This window comes from Agelaius phoeniceus, chromosome 8 (assembly GCF_051311805.1).
Source record: "Agelaius phoeniceus isolate bAgePho1 chromosome 8, bAgePho1.hap1, whole genome shotgun sequence".
Taxonomy (NCBI): domain Eukaryota; kingdom Metazoa; phylum Chordata; class Aves; order Passeriformes; family Icteridae; genus Agelaius; species Agelaius phoeniceus.
This window is the reverse complement of record NC_135272.1, coordinates 13,919,161-13,936,679: the sequence shown is the minus strand read 5'-3', so window position 1 is coordinate 13,936,679 and position 17,519 is coordinate 13,919,161. Positions and strand designations below refer to the sequence as shown.

The 17,519-nt window shown below is 42.0% G+C and overlaps 1 protein-coding gene across 1 annotated transcript in view; it reads left to right on the top strand.

The window, feature by feature from the left end:
- Positions 1–17,519, top strand: part of HMCN1 (hemicentin 1) — a 161,259-nt gene that overhangs the window by 25,342 nt on the left and 118,398 nt on the right. The window contains exons 2-4 of the mRNA XM_054638146.2: positions 6,059–6,129; positions 9,927–10,085; positions 10,619–10,741. Of these exons, the coding sequence (XP_054494121.2) occupies positions 6,059–6,129; positions 9,927–10,085; positions 10,619–10,741 (353 nt within the window). The remainder of the gene's footprint in view (positions 1–6,058; positions 6,130–9,926; positions 10,086–10,618; positions 10,742–17,519) is intronic.

Here is a 17,519-nt window from a genome sequence, read left to right as displayed (position 1 = left end):
TAAGCTAAACTTAGTGCTTGTTGCAATAGACAAAAGATGAGAATAATACATTTTATACACTGTGGGTCTCCAAGTGAGCTTTCTTTTCCAAGAAATGAAGCATGTATAATGCTTTTTTTTTTGTCATTGTTATTTTTATTTAAAAAAAAAGTCATGAGCTCATAACTATTAAAACAATGGGAAATAACATCACAAACGTGGCACTTGCTAAGGCACATTGCTAGTAAAGCTTGTGTTAGATCTTTGGTCACTGAGTTTCAGCCAGGCTCTGGCCACTGTCCTGAGGTGAAGAGTTTGATGCATGAGGGTGGTGGCCCTTGCCATCCATGAGGATGGAGCTTCATCAGTTTCACTGGTGCTGGGTTGGACTGCTTAGCAGGCCTCTGCAGTTCCCAGGATAATCTATCTGGTTTGTCTGTGAACAGCCAACTCAAGAAAAACTGGGTGAAAAACTGTGAGCAGTCTGACTCCTTCCTGTCTGCTGTTACACTTACTTGTCATAAGTCATGAGGCTGAAAAATGATTTTAGAAATAAAAAAGTGAATGTGTTAAGGAAATGTGGGCTTGCTGGGCTGGTTTGGCTCATTTCTCTCTGGTTAAGAATCTGGTAAAAGTTGATTGCTGCAGTTTCTGGGCTCTTCAAAAATTCATTATAGCCAGGTTAGAATCTGAAAGCAGCTGAGTCATGAGGAAATATCATTTAGGAGGAAACTTTAAATACCCTGTTACAGGTTCTAGTGCTAAGCATCTTGGCTTACTCAGTGCTCCCTGAATCCATTGGGATGGTCATTCCCATGGGATGTGTGTTAGTCATTGGGGGGGCTCACGGCTGTAGGCAGCATCTCCAGTGCTGCCTTATGCTCCTGGAAAAATTCATCAAGGTTTCTATCCACAGCTTCCATCATCTGAACGGGAGCTGGGGCTGTCCTTCACTTCAGAGCACAAAGCACAAGGCTTTAAGTTTGGTCTTTTTTACTCCATGGTGGAGTCAGCTTCTTGGTTTGGTAGTCTACAACAGAAATTTGCAATCAGTTAAAATGGAGCAGCATTTTTTGGTGCATTAAAACACAATGCTATGAAACAGCTTCTGATCCTGTGTGCATGTACTTGTCAGCTGTGTGAGGAACAAAACCATTCACTATAATTTGAGATGTCAGTTACAAGTGGTTTTCTTCTATGTAGTTTCACCTGTGTGATGACTCTCTCTTTAAGGGGAAGGAGAGCCCTGTGAAGCACTTCCAGTGGCAGCCCATGAGGGATCTGTAGAGGGAAGAGCCTGCAGGACCCAATTTGCTGTTGGAAAATTGCAGGTTTCTGCTTCTGTGCCCTCAGGATGGACAGCTGGCTGGAGCAGCTCTACCATTGTTCTTATTCTCTGAATTGTTGGCAGTGGCTGCTCCTAAAGGTCTTCAGAGACATTATAAGCAGAGCTTTGCAATGGATTGGATACAATTCTCTTCTTTCTCTGAGAAGAACATTAAATCAGATAAAAATCAGTTCTCAGCACTCTTAGGAAATGGCTCTTAGGGAATAATTGTACACCAGTTCTTCTGGCAAGGATCTTGGTTTAGGCATTTCAGCTGTTTAATCTGATTACTCGTAATCCTTGAGCATCGCTTCATTTGTGGTGAAAATTATTTGATATACGTGTACTCATAACACACACATATATCAGTGGCCAGGTGAGGATTTGTATATATGGGTATGGGAAACCCATAGTAATCCTCTGATCTCAAAAACTGTCAGAATTGCCCAGTGCTAGACTTGTCAGTCCACTTCAAAAATAAAAAAGAATGTGGAAGATAAATGTCACACAGGTTTTTGCTGTGCATACTGTGTTATGAAGAGATAACTAAATCTACTAATAACTATAGAGATAACTATAATATTAGTTTTTGTTAGTATATAATTTATGTAGTTATATAATGTAACAGTATAATTATTTTGGTATATATATTATATAATATTAATATTGATATTGGAATATCAGGGATTTGTTGCTATTCTGTGGTAGGCTTTGAGGTTTTGTTTTTTTCTATTTTACTTTTTCATTTGTAGTGTCATTGCTTTGAAATTTATATTTTTTTGGAAGTATTCAAAGGTGTGGAGGACTTTTGGGGAGATATCCTTGCTTTATTTATTTAGTTAGTTAGTTTTAATTCTGGATGTGGCTTTGCATCAGGAGAACATCCTTGCTGTGAATTAGAAGAAGGAATTCTGTGGGTGAGAGCACTCCACAAGGTTTAGTATCTCTGCCAAAATTCCTTCAGCTACCATGTATCACTTACAGCTTTCTTATTCCTTCTGGAATAAACAAATCCAGTGTTCTGAGTTGATGAGAGGTAGCCAAAAGACTTCCATATTCCTTTGCTAGATCTCCTAAAGCACCCAGCTGTCCAGAGCAGACATTTGGTGCAGATGTGTTCCGTGGTCAGGACTAGGGGAGTGCCAAATTTGCAATCACCGTCAGTGCTAATTATGTGCGATTGTGTGTCATGGGGAAATCTGTGGTTTTCCCAACATGCTTGCTGCTCAGCTTGCACATAAGCATGTGGCCATTTGAGGTGTGGCAGAAAGCCATGGAAAAACAGCAGGGCCTTTTGGAATGGCCAGTTTCTCAGGTTGCTGCAGGCTTTTCTCCTTATTTACCAGTGGGATGGTTTTTACAAGACTTTCCCCAGAAAGGAAGCATCAAAATCCTTGATTTCTGTGTTACTCAGTCATGTGTTGTCATAGTTTAATTGCTTAGGTACAAGCTTAGATGCCACAGTGGCTACATTGACTTTTGTGATTCCAGTTTCAGAAGTCCAGGCTTTGCTCAGGGATGTGCAGCCATTCCTTTAAAACGTTTCCTTTTGGCTGGTACCAGTTTGGGTGTGTGCAAATCTGACTCTTAATTCCCAAGTCAGTCTGGAAGAGCTGACATTTACACTGTGAGGCCAGAGGATTGGGTTGGTGCCTCAAAAAGACTTGCTGCCATTCTTGGGCTGTGTCAGCTTTTTTACCTTTGCACAGCTCCCTCTGGGTGACCATGAAAGTTTTGGAGTAGTGAGCAGTGGAGAGACCCCCACAACAAACCAGTTCCAAATAATCCCATATCAGTCTCTAAAAATGGATTCAGATTGCAGCATGAGAATGGAAAACCACACCTCCCCATCACTGGAAATGTCCAAGGCCAGGTTGGATGGAGCTTGGAGCATCCTGGGCTAGTGGAAGGTGTCCCTGCCCATGGCAGAGGGTGGGACTCTAAGGTCCCTTCCAACCCAAACCATTCTGTGATTCTGTGTTCTGTTAGAGTATTCCATGTGTCAAGCTTCACCTAAAGAGCTAATGAAGTTAAAAAGCTTATTATTTTCTTCTGCTTGGTGTGTTTACAGGATGTAGTTTCTGAGTTTCTGAGAATATTTTGTTTAAACTCTGCTTGTTAAGTAAATTTAAATTGCTTCCCATAATGCCCTTTCTTTTTTTATATTCTGGACACTTTGAAGGCCTGTGTTCACCTGTCTTGGTGAAACAGCCTTATTTGGGCTGTACTTGGAGGTCACCAAATGAGGAAGAAAGAAAGTGAAGCTGGTGAAGGCTATTAAAGCTCCTCTGGCAGGCAGGTGACACAAGCTGGTGGCACAGCAGTATGTGAAGGACAGCTGCTGGGTATTTTGGGACGAGCTGGTGAGTGTTCAGGTGGTGAGGAGGAGCACCATCACCACTCAGACATGGCCTTGGCTGTGGAATCAGCTGAGGGCATCTGCCCTGCATGGCTCCTGTGGGGCTCTCTGCTCTGTCCTGCCCACAGCACTTGATGCTGACTGACCATGCCTGGCTCTTGTGGCCTGGGTGCCATTTCCCAGCTGAGCTCTCAGCAGAGGGCAGCTGGAGCCCTGATCCTGCAGGAAACTGGCCAGGCTCTGCTTGGCATCGGCACTGCTGGAGCCAGCCTGTGCTGCCTATGGGGGAATAAGGCCAAGTTCTCAGCCCAGCTGACCTGATGGGCTGTTTTAGCATAGCTGAAGGAGTCTTGCCTTTCAGATCTTTATTTTATAGGGGAAGAAAGCCTTTCCAAAGGATTTACTGCTCTAGACTGAAACACTGAATCCCTCAAGGATGGGAATAATGAAGCTAGTGGGGTTACTGTATGGATAAACTCCAGTCAGTGATGTGCTTTAGACAGTGCTTGGCAAGGGAAAGATTGGAAGCAAAACAATTTGGAGGTAGCTTTATTGCAGGTGTTGGCTGTAAAGGATACCCAAAGGAGAATAGTGCCAGGGGGAGCAGGAGCGCAGCAGGATGAGGTATGTGAAGGAACAGAGTCCTTATAATGGCTCTTTTAATGGTAGTGCAGCATTTGAGTACATGGCATTCACAGATAAATGACTCACAGCCATACAAAAAATCCCCAAGGACAGTTTAATATTCTAGGAAAGGTTTTGTGTGATCTCGTGGGTGACTTTCAAAGAAATTAAACCAAAAGACATCCATAAATAGAGCTTGCCCAGCAAATACTAGTGTGATTAGAGTAGAACTTAGTGATGGCAGTTGTTGTAACTCCAGTGAAATAAAACTTTGGATTGTTTAAAAAAGAAAAATGTCTGTATTATATGGAAGATAAGTGCGTATTAACTTTTATAGAGCTTGGAAAGTGTTGTGAGGTCTGCTGAGGCAGCACTTCCCTGTAAGCTGCAGCTGTATTAAATTGGCACCGTTGCAGTTTCATGCTTGGCTTTTACCCTGACAGCAGAATTGTGCCCCATTTGCTCTGTTGGGACTCAGCTGATCTCTTTGAGTGCTTTGGAGCACTCAGCTGGCAGAAATCTCTTCATTTGTGTGTGTGTGTTTATTTATTGATTTTTGGCATAGCACCCTGACTGCGCTTGCTGAGCTGGGTGAGTGCCCATGGCCAGGGCAGCAATGCCTGCCCGGGCCAGGCAGAGAATGGAGGGCACTGGTGCTAAGGCAGATTGAGGTGAACAGGCAGGAAATCACAGCATAGGAACCAGCTGGCTGGAATCACATGTGATACCAGTCAGGAAGGCAGCTGTGTGAGGAGCAGAGGGACAGCTCCATGGGACTGGGAGATGCTCACGTGTGCTGCTGTTACACACCCCAGGCAACTTCACTTGGATGTCCTGCCCTTCCTCAGTAGCCAGACATGGCAAATGCCATGAATAAAGTTGTTTCTGCTTTGGTTCTTTCTGACAGCTCCTGCTAGATGTGCTGGATTGGGGATAGGGCTCACACTGGGATATTTCTAGAGGTAGATTTTTTTTTTTTCAGGGAAGAGATGTGGCATATGTCTTTTTTTTTCTTTATTTTTTTTACACGAGTAAAATTGCAAAGCCAAGTATGTGTGTTCTGTCCAAAGAGGTCTTTACATGTTTACCTAGAATCACATAGTTGTGGAATGGTTTAGGTTGGAAGGGACCTTAAATTCATCTTGTTTCACCCACAGCCATGGGCAGGGATACCTTCCACTACCCAGGTTACTCCATGCCCCATCCAGCCTGATCTTGGACACTTCCAGGGATCCAGGGGCAGCCACAGCTTCTCTGAGCACCCTGTGCCAGGGCCTGCCCTCCCTCACAGGGAAGAGCTGCTTCCCAAGTATCTAATATCTGCTAAGTCTGAAGCCATTTCCCTTGTCCTTTTCCTCCAGGCCATTGTCCAAAGTCCCTCTCCAACTCTCCTTGAGCACCTTTAGGCACTGGAAGGCTGCTATAAGGTTTTCCTGAAGCCTCGTTTACTCCAGTCTGAAGAGGCTCTTTCTGGAAAAATACATTATTTCTTGGTCCAGCAACATTTGTTCTGGGAATTTTTGTTCCTTTTTTATTACTGAGAACAATTAAATGCTTGATCAGAATCAAAGGTGAAAGGCTTTATGTGCCTATGAATGTTTAAGGCACATAGAGGTTGGTAATACTTGAATATTGAAGTTACCAGATTTGAAATCACAGGTTTCAGTACTGGAGATATCATTCTCTACTATTTTGAGTGCTTTTAGTTTCAATTTTTTTTACTACCGTGTGTCTTTGGATAACTTTGTTTTTTTTGTATTTCATTCTAGAAATTGGTCCTGTGACAATAACCACAGATCCCAAGAAATTTCAATTTGAACTTAGGGAACTTTATGTTCAGGTGAGTAACTTGTTTCCTATGCAGTTCTGGCAAAGACTGTTTCCTCACACCAGCTTTCCTCTTGTGCTGATATTCCTGCTGCAGGAATTCATGAGGATGTAGATCACTTACCTCTGTCATTTTGCTTGCACAAACTGTCAACTTCCTGCTCATCCTAATTTAGGGTTACGAGTCATTCCTTTGTCTTATCATTGTGTGGAGACTCAGTTCAATAACACAAGAAGGAATAGTTAGGTAATGCTAACATTTAGTTGGCATTTCCATTAGTCCTGCCACTTGTCCACAGACACATTTATGGACTTTTGCTGTATTATGGATATTACATTCCATGAACACCATTCAAACGGGAGGTCTGTAAGATCCATCAGGTTTTCCATAGGTGCTGCCTTCCCTGCCGTGTGTTACTTGGCACTTACTTATTCAAAGGCTTCTGAGAATCACAGAATATCCTGAGTGGGAAGGGACCCACAGGACCAACCCCTGTGCCTGCCCAAATAACCCAGCAATCCCACCCTGTGCATCCCTGAGAGTGTTGCCCAGATGCTCCTGGAGCTCTGGCAGCCTCAGGGCTGTGCCCATGCCCTGGGGAGCCTGGGCAGTGCCCAGCACCCTCTGGGGAAGAACCTTCTCCTGAGATCCAACCTGACTCTGCCCTGCCTCTGCTCCAGCTGTTCCTCCAGCTGATAGAAAGGAAGGAGGAAGTACTGGAGTGGAGTTATCCTTACTGACAGAACATGTGCTCCTATTGTCCTGTCTTTAACCAAGGAAAATGCTTCTGACCTGTGGTGAACTTTGCTGGAGTTAGTGGTGCCAGACAGGCTCTCCCTCAGAAACTGGCACATGATATAATCCCTGTAAAAGCAGATTGCTTGAAGATTACTTCAAAAGTTGGCAGGAGGTTTGAAATCCAGAGAAAACAATAGCTATTGCAGTTTTCTCCTTCATAGGGAAATTTAAGCTTTAAAACTCCATCCAGTTTTCATGTTTTGTTTCCTCAATAGTTGTACTGGACAGTAATTGCAGCTGTTTCTAAAAGGTGGATTATTTAGGTAAAGCTTTTGGGAATTTCAAACTCTTAATTTCTAATCAAGTTGTTTAAAAGTTTCTGTCTAAATCATTTTAAGTTTCATTTTTTAATGCTGGTTGATCGCATATTTCATAATTACTTTCAAGATATGCTCATTCTGCTATATAGAGGCTCTCATTGACTTGTATTCATCCACTGTAGTGGTGAAGGGCCAAAACAGAAATCAAAAAATGATTAGAACAGGACTGATAGGTCATATTGCAGTAGAGAAAACATAAACACTTTCTACAGGTTTGTTACTGGTATTTTTCCAAAACAACTGATAAAAGATGCAAGAGTGAATGTTGTGGAGGTAGAGAAAATTTCAAGCTGGGTTCATTTTGAGAAAGAGCATGGACCAAATACTCTCATTAGTGAACAAAGCTAAAATTAAGGTGAAGATAAATATTTCAAGGAATCTTGTGTATAAAACATATTATATCAAAATATGCTCAACTTTCCTCCCTGAACATCAGGGTAAGTCCAGCTCTTGTTTTCCATTCATCTGTCACAGAATAGTTGAAGGGTCTTTTGGCTGCCATTTGACATGAGGTAAAATTTAGGCTGTGTACATTTCACTGCAGAAACTGGGCCCTGTTCCTTTTACATTCATTGTGATAAAAGACATCCTTGGATACAGGATCACCTTAGGGGGTATCACCTATATTTCATCTGTAGTTACCTTTGAATCATTCTTACAGACAATATGATAAGAATGTGTACTTGGGCAGCAATGGCTCCTTAGTGTTGTTTTTGGTTTTTTGGTGGTTTTTTGGGTTGTTTTTTTTTAAGCAGATTTTTTATGCATTTCTGTGGGCCTGTTTAAACTGAAGGGAAAATGAAGCTTCCTGAGCTTCACTCACCTCAGCTTTTCCAGAAAGTTTCATGAGGTAGTTGTATTTAATTTCAATTTGGAGAGAAAGGCAGGAAATACTGAATGTACTGAATGGAAAATTTTCTACTTTTTAAAATTTAAGTAAAGACAATACTAATGTTAAATGTTAGGCAGCAATTCTGCCTGTGAAGGGGGGGTGAGGCCCTGGCACAGGGTGCTCAGGGAAACTGTGGCTGCCCCTGGATCCCTGGCAGTGCCCAAGCCAGGTTGGATGGGGCTTGAAACAGCCTGGGATAGTGGAAGGTGCCCCTGCCCATGGCAGGGGTGACACTGGATGGGCTTTAAGGTCCTTCCAATCCAAACCATTCCATGATCATGATGTTTTGTTGTTCTACCAGCTGACTTTTAACAGTATTATTCTACATTATAGGAATAAAAAAGTCCATGCTAGTTCTCAGAGCAACCATTTTGCTCAGTAGTGCTTTTCGTGTTCTATGTAGAAAACAGATGCTGCCATACAGAATAATATGAGATGATAATCAAGTAGACTTGAAGTGGGAATAGAAATTTTCCTGTTCCAAGTAGATGTCTGTATAAATTAGCTATTATTTTGACTTTGCCCACAAATTAAAGCTTTATGTGGAAGAGTCTTCTGCTGAAAGAATTTGGAAATACTGATGTGTCCCATTGGACTGTATAGGCATTGCCAAGATAAAGTTCTGACATGTGTCAAAAATCTTTTTGGAGTTCTCTGTTGAATTTCAGGCTGTCTGGAGCCTACCACTTGCTTTTCCCATAAAACTAAGGCTACATTTAGGAGAACTGACTTTGAAAAAGAACAGGGGTTCTTATATGACTTACAGAAAAACAGTGACCATATGCTTATTCTTTAGCATAGATGAGAAACTTATTAATATTCTTGCTTTGAAATTGGATTGAGGATACTGATAGATTAAACTTGTTCCCAACATGAACATTTCTCTGAGGACAAACAAAATTCTTAAGTATGAGGGACTGCTCTCTTTTTGCCTTCTTCTTTCCCAGCATGTGTAGATTTGTACATATGTTTGTGTGAAGGCATGTTGATTGTAAAAATAAAAGAAATCAATTTTATATTTAATACTTAGTATGCAGAGATCTATTGTAGATGACAGGGCAAGTTTTACAGTTTGTATCAGCTCTTTGGAAAGTTCTGTCTTCAATATGCCAAGTTAATTTTTATGTAAGTTAGCTTTTATTTAAACAGTATTTTCCCCAAATTCTTCATTCAGTGAGAAAAATGAATCCTTTCCTATAAAGATAAAGTCATACTTGGAAGCATTTTGATTGAACACATGGCCTGAAAAACCTCCAGCTCTGCAGCAGCTGCAGTGCAGAGCTGTGGGAGCACAGCACCTGTGCCCTCTGCTGAGCTCCCTGTCCCAGGGTGGAGTCCAGGGCAGGTTCTGCCTGCTCTGGTGTGCAGAGATGCTCCTGGAGCTTGGCCCTGCCTGCCTGGGACCATTTCCCATCTGTGTGTGCCCCTGGCCTTCTGCAGCTGCTGTGTGCTACCGGAGCAGGGGAGCTGTCAGCCAGGAAGGGAGCATGTCAGTGTGGGAAATGGAACTGTCACAAAAGCTGGAGCTGAGCAGGACGTGGATAGGAGTGACCGTGACACCAGCCAACATCAGGGCTCTTCCTTTGACTTTATTTCCCTTTTGGAATTCTTGCAGTTGCTGGTTGTGAGTGTGTTACAGCACTCTGAAGAAACCATAAAATCCTTAGGGTAGAAAAGGTGAATAAATGGTTAGAGGCTGAGGAACTATCTGTTGAATGTCCCAAAAAGAAGTAACTTATTTGGTATGGTTTTTTTTCTTAAAAGAAAATAAGTTATGTTTTATTTCTATTTGTGAACAGGGTGGTGGAGACTGTCCAGAGATGAGCATTGGGGCAATAAAGATTGCTCTAGAAATTTCCCTGCCTGGCTCTTTCATCTATGTTTTTACTGATGCCCGATCCAAGGATTACAGACTGACCCATGAAGTGCTTCAACTCATCCAACAGAAACAGTCACAGGTACTGAGGGGATTTGCATTCCCAGCTGGGTTGTGTGTTTAATTCTCTGTTTTCTTGATGACTAAGGGTAGAATTCTCCTGTGTGAAACTTGGTGAAATCTTTTTACAGAAGGGACCATAATACTGCATTCTAAGTTTTTTTTGTTTTTAATAGAGTTAACTGATCTGGGTAAGGAAAAACTTAGTGGAAATTCTTTTATTATTGTGAATTAAATAATGTAACCGAATCTTCTACCAGTATATGTGGTTTTGGAAGCTTATCACTTATGTGGACTTTTTTGTTGTTGTTCTAAAAGAGGAATTATGTGAATGACAGAGCTGATTCATTTTTAAAGGGATTTTTTTCTATTCCTTTTCTTCTGCATTGCTTTTTCCATCATTACTGAGTGCAATGCCTCAGTAACTCATGCAGAGTAACAAACCCATCTCAACTGACATATTCTTCTGTTGTCTTGCCTTAATGCTGCCATGGCAGTGTTTTCCTCACCTATGCACCATGTGTCCAATGATTCACTGCTTTTTCTTAAATCCAGGTGGTGTTTGTGCTGACTGGAGACTGTGATGACAGGGATCATATTGGTTACAAGGTCTATGAAGAAATTGCTTCAACAAGTTCTGGTCAAATTTTTCACTTGGACAAAAAACAAGTTAATGAGGTAACTTTGCTTGAGTTTTACAATTGATAAAGAAAATGAGGCAAGAGTTACACTGTAAATCTTTAAGAGACCTGGCGGTGGGTTAGAGAGCAGAAGGGGAACTTCTGAATGTTCTGGTCTTAGTATGTGGACTCTCTTCCACTTATTCTTTCCTTCCTTTCTCCATCTTCTGTATCAGGATGCAATTCTGTGTCTTCTGTTGACAACAGGGAAGTGTGAAGTGGCATATCATACTATAACCTCCCCAACTTCCCTCTGCCTGTGCCAGAAGGCTTCCAGGAGAAGAGCCTTTAAAAAAAGGAGCAGTTCTGGGCTCTGTGTAACGTAGTGGCTTTTCTGCTCAAAACAAGAGCACACATTTAGCTTTAAATGACTATTTTGTGAACAAGCAAAGGACTGTTACTCAGCCTAAACAGAAATGTTCCCCACATAGGGTAGATAGTGTGAACTCTCAGGTTTGCATTGTTCACAGAGTCATGGAAGTAACTTTTTAATTGAGGTTATCACTGCAATACTTTTGCCACCTCTGCTGCCCTCCTGCTAACTGTGGTTCCTGACCCACAGCCATGAATGACTATTTGCTTTGGGAACTTCGGTGAGTCTCAGACAGGAATGAAACTTCAGAAGTGCGTGAGAAAACAGTTTGGAGAGGGGTGAAATCACATTGTATTTATCTGGAGAGCTGGAATTGTTTATAAATGTTGTAAACATTCTCCTTTGAATTCCCAGTGTAGGCAATAGCTAGCTGAAGTTATTTAATAAAAATTTACCCTGGTTTGTTCCTTCTTCTTTATGTTCTGAAATTTTGACAATGATAAATGTTGGAGATAAATTGCATTTTTTCTACAGCTGTTGCCTAGAAAAATTGAAGTTCTCATTGGGAATGATCGAAGCTATTGGCAGTAATGTGAAGGTGATCAAAAGCAGAAACTTCCCAGAAGATTTATCCTCCAAAAATTAGGTTAAAATTTGGAAGGAAAGAAATTACCTGTTTGGTCTGTTCCTGGCCTGCATTTTGCTGTTATGTATAAAGCGTAAAACTTCTCTGTGACACTCCATGAAATCCCTTATACAGAAGGGATCATCATGGAACGAGATGGTCTTTAAGGGCCCTTCCAACCTAACCAATTCTGCCACCCTCTGATACTGCCAGTGGGGAATGCTCTTTGCCAGGACTGTAGTTTTAGGGTAAAGGTTTGGTTGGAATGTTGTGCTTTTGTTTTCTTCTACTTTTGAGAGGTAGAAGTGAGCAGATAAAGCCATTTGTAGGTGCACTGTATTCTGGAGTGGAGCTGGCATGAGCTGCTTTCCTGAGTGCCTGCTGCTGCTTTCTGAACTTGGCACTTCCCTGTTTCTAAAATCACCAGCTTCTGCCTGTAAGGATAGACTGCCTTGGAGTTTTGGGTAAGGTTTTAAGCAGGGGATTTTAGTAGCTGCTTTCACCCCCTTCCAGCTTCATTGCAACATTTCTTTTGAGTAAATAATTGTAGAATTGTCAAGTCGTAAGGTGTCCTGTGTTGCAAGATATCTTGAGGATCATCTCATTCTACCCCCTGTCATGGGCAGGGACACCTTCCACTAGCCCAGGGTGCTCCAAGGCTCATCCAGCCTGGCCTTGGACACTTCCAGGAATCCATGGACAGCCACAACTTCTCTGGGCACGCTGTGCCAGGGCCTCACCACCTCTGCACAAGAGCAGAGGGTGAAATTAGTAGGTGAAATTTTTGCAGTGTTTTTTTGAGAGAGAGGGAAAAATACAGCCTATGGCCACTGGAAAGAGATGCTTAAACAGTGTAAGAGTTTGCCTAAGGTGGAAAAAAAGCAAACCCTAAATAACTTTCAGAAGTCTTCCACAATAACTGCTGAACAATTTGTGTCAAAGCCAAACCCAAAAGACTCTGCAATTTTAGTGATTGTTGGCATTACATAAATCTGTGTCTGGGCCAAGTGACTGTGAAAATGAGTTGACCAAATTGCTGCCATCCCAAATAAAACCTCTGTGGTGTCAGTTCTGGATCAGCATTGATTCCAAGAAGCACATCCACCAGTGGGTGGATGCAAACAAACATCTCACAGAGATCTGATCAGCTGTTTGTGGGATACCCCTCAGGCAGGATTCAGCTGCAATCAAGCAATCATGCTTGCCCTCCTTTTTCTCTGAGGAGTCAATGATGTGTAAAGAATGCAGTTTATAAACGCTGAAGCACACTCACCGTTGTGGGCCTAGAGACAGCCAGTGCTCGACTGGGGATTAGGGAATGGCTACAAGTCCCTGCCGAGTACCCTGCCAAACCAACGACTTGTTTTGTTAAAACATTTTGATTATTCTACCCCCCAAAAACTCAAACAAAGCTATTTTTAGTATATAAAGTTTCAAACCATTCCTCTTGTTCTTGCCCTTTGAGCATTAAGTGCAGAATGAAGCAATATTCTAAGCTAGATACAAGGAAACACAGCAAAACAGTACTTGATACACATCCAATGCTTGTGTACTGAGAAGACTGTGAAAACTTCGTGCCTCTTTTTTACTCTGAAAAACATGTTCTGATTTCAAATACTACAATTAACTTGGGCAAAATTATTGATGATTGACAAAGTTGTGTTGGGTTCAGTCCAGCAAAGCATGAAATACTTTTGTATCTCCACTTACCTGCTGAAGGTAGCTCATCTAAGAGTCTGGGATGAAGGTCCTATTTTTACAAACTCACAGTGATTTCTGTGCATTAGATAAATGAGAATATTTATCTAGTTAGAGTATCAAGGCCCATCCCTGGGAGTGTTCAAGGCCCATGTTGTGGGGCTGTGAAAAACCTGGCCTATTGGAAGGTGTCCCTGCCTATGGCAGGGGGTGAGACAAGGTGGGCTTTAATGTCCCTTCCAACACAAACCATTACAGGATCATAATATTCTGAAATGTTGTCCCCCATGTCTTGGAAAGCCTTTATCAAAGTGCTTTATCAAAGCATTGAAGTCCTGGTTTTGAAAAGTGTTTCTTTAGGTGAGATTTCTCTGGTTGCTTTTGTAGACTCTGGGCTTAATTTACAATAATTGCTTGAAATTTAAATGAATCACAGACTATCCTGAGCTGGAGAGGATCCTTGGAATCTGCAAGGATTGAGTCCAACCCCTGTCGCTGCCCAGACACCCCAACAATCCTGGGCTCTGCATCCCTGGGAGCTTTGTCCAAACCCTTCTGGAGCTCTGGCAGCCTTGGGGCTGTGCCCATGCCCTGGGGAGCCTGGGCAGTGCCAGCACCCTCTGGGGAAGAACCTTTCCCTGAGCTCCAGCCTGACCCTGCCCTGGCACAGCTCCAGCCATCCCCTCAGGTTCTGTTCTCATGGCATTGAGAATATTCATCAAGCATGGGTTAAATTCCCTGTTAGGAGCACATTCTCTATTTTCCTAACTGTGCCCAGTTTCCAAAAGGTACTAATTTTGACATGAACTGAAGTTACATTCCACCACACCTAATTATCCTTCTGTAAGGAAATTCCTGTAAATGGTTGTGATGCCCAAAGGTTTGTACTGGTGCCAGAGGGGGTGTTGAGATGAACTGTGATGATCAGCAGAGTGTGAATATGGTGCTGTAGAAAATAGTGGAGATTTATTAGTAATTGGCAGTTCAGGTCATGTCTTCCAGTCGTTTTGATTGTTTGTGGCAAAAATGAGTCATTCCTATGTCTGATGAACTGGATTGATCAGTGTAGAGCTAGGAGTTCACAAGGACTGAGCTGGTGAGTGGTTTTTTTTTTTCCATTTCTTTTAGTGTTGAAGCACTTGATTTTTCTTACTTCTAACCTTTCTGTAAGAAGGGAAGAATTCCTGTCCTTAAACTGCCTAAAAATACATATTTCTTCCTGATTTTTAAAATAAGTAGAAATGGATCTTCCATATACAGAATATTGATGGGAGGAGAACTGAGAATGACATGGGGGCACAGCTTGGACGTTGATGGAAGAAGGGGGTGTTGTTGAGTGACTTGAAATCTGGATGAACCTATATGGGAAAACCAGGAGAGTTTGGAATTGGATGAGAAGCCTGTGAATTAAAGTGCTGCTGTGGATGAGATGAGATTAAGGGGGGACTGAAGACAAGACTGGTGACAGAACATTTGGAAAGGATGGTGCAAAAGGGGTTGTTGTTGTGGGGAAAGTATCATCTGTAAGGTCACAGGGAATGGGGTCTGGTGGTGTTCACTCACAAGTGCTCTGGTGTTAGATAGAGGTCCCTAAACCCACTGGAGAACATCCCATTTCTGCTGGCTCTTAGTCCTCCCAGGGGATGGCAATGCAAGGGTAATACCAACACAGCTGGGGTTGGTGTTACAGGTCCCTGCTGTGTATGACCAGTGTGTGTTTGGATGATGCTGCAGAGGAAGCAGTTTGAAATCTTGTTTCCCTCAGTTAAAGGTGTAAAAAGCCCCTCCACTGCTTTTCAAGGATACAATGCAGGTGACAAAGTCAGCAGTTCAAAATTACATTATAGAATGAAGGTTTCTTGCATACCTCTGTTTCGCCTTTTCTCCTCCCTGGTCCCAAACAGGTATTATCCATTTTCATAGAAAAAGGAGGAATGGTTTCATGGGAGAAGCAGCTGAATGCTTCTATTCTGAAGATACATAATGTACAGTGAATGCCAAACAAAGAAAGGAAAAACAAATAGTTACAGCTGGTCTTTCTCTGTTTTCTATGGAATTTGGAGTCTGTGGAAAAAATAAACCATGATCATGTACCTAAGGCTTTTTGTCATAAAGCAACTGCAGAAGGGCTTTTGAAAGCAGACAGGCTTAGTTTTTGTGGTTCCTAACTTTGAAGAGCTTGAGATCCAGCACTAAAACTTTTCAGTCATGTGGTTTTCATACATGTTATATATATAATTCATGGTTTATTTTTACAGTATTGTTCTCTCATGCACTGTCTCAGTTATATTTTTGATGTGCATTTGAAAACATTATTAGAACATTTTTCTTCTTTGGGTATAAGTATGAACCTAAATTTACTTCAGCAATGAAACAGTTAATCTGAAATCCTGTTGCTTTGACTGCTTGAGAAATATTCTTGAGTCCCAGAATAAACAAATGGGAATAGAGGCCATGCTCCACAGATTTTCCAGGTTTCAGTATGCATTCCAAGAAATGACCTGACAGCAGGGCAGGTTGCAAGAGCAAATTTTTTGGGGAAAAGTTATAAATCATTGCTCTATTTGCCCTTCCCTCTCTAATAAAATTCATCACGTCACATTTTGGCAGAACAACAAAAGCTGCTGTTCTTTTGGGGGCTTTCTGTAAAGCTCCTGGATGAGAAAAAACCTACTTCTAAACCAGTGTTACAGCATTATTGCAAAGCTCTTTGGAATGACAGGGTTGGGAAATGGATCTCCCAGAATTGAACTTACACAAGCAAGCTGCTGCCAGACTGCAGACAGCTGGGTTGTTTTGTTGCCTTCCATTTTCAGTTTTGATCTTGAAAAACTCTCAGAAACTGAAGTTTGTATGGGTTCATTGAATTTTACAATCCATTAAAAAACTTACCTGTGGAGGTGAGATCCTGGAATTAAATGGGAACTTTTCCATATGCCTCATAGAAAAAAGTGTTGGGTTCACCTCACTGGTAGTAGAACATTGAAATTTCTTTGGAAGCATTTTTGGACCCAGATGTATAATTTCTAAAGTAGAACTTGAATGAGTTGGATCTTTTTGAAGCCTTGTGATTCCTGTTCCAGGCTTGTCTAAAGCAAACACAAGTTGCTCCCTAGCTGGTGTTACCAGCTGTTGCACAAGCCCCAGTTCTCTCTTGGGCCACGTTGCTGCAGGGCTTTGAGCAGCCCAGGCAGTTTTACTGTGGTTTTTTGGGTATGTTGTTTTGCAGACATGCCCAAGCAGCTCGTTTGTGCACACCCTTGGTGAGGGGACACCTGGTCAGTGCTGTCTCACCCTGTGCTGGGAGCACTCAGCATAGCTCAGGTGGGACATTCCTAAGAGTGGAAGGGGAATGGTTGATGAAAACCTGCCCCCACCATTTCAAATGTATTTTCAATGATGTTTATTTAAACTTATTTCATCCTTATACAAAGGTTGCTGGGCATTCATACTGTAACATATGAAAACAAGTACACTTTTATAGGAGGCTGGAATCTAGTTTCTACCCCAAAGTCATCTCACACACAAACCTATGGCATATTTCCATTTTTTAAATGATAAAGTTAGCAAATAATGTGGGATAAGCCAGGGGAATGAGGTTCTTTTGGAAATGAGGTTCTTTTGGGCAATGTGTTGAATTGGGTCCTAGCTTGAAGGACTTGCCCTGGAGATCCCCAGTCCTGAGGGGTAACATATCAGGTTAATTTCTTGCTGGTTTCCAAGTCTTGAACTGACATAACCTAATGATGGCTCTCCTTTACAAGATGTTTCCCAATGCCCCCATGGTCAACTGCAGCTTAAAACCACAGTTCAGCATTACTGTGTCTCACATTCACATTGTTACACAAACCCAATATTACTTCAGTGGGATTTTAAAAATATGCTGCAGCTCTATGATGTGCAGAGGTGATGCAAAATCATATAGTTTGACAAACCAGGTGTGTTTCTGAGGAGGCTGGGTTGGTTGTGGTGGGTTTCCCTTAGCTGATTGTCAGGCTCTCTCTCAGCCACTCACTCATCCCTTGCAGAGGAGGATGCGTTGAGGAAGCTTCTGGGTTGAGATAAAGGCAGGGACGTCACCAGTTGTTGAGGGCAAGACAAAGTTGGCTTAAGGAAAATGAATTTGTTGCCAATTAAAAT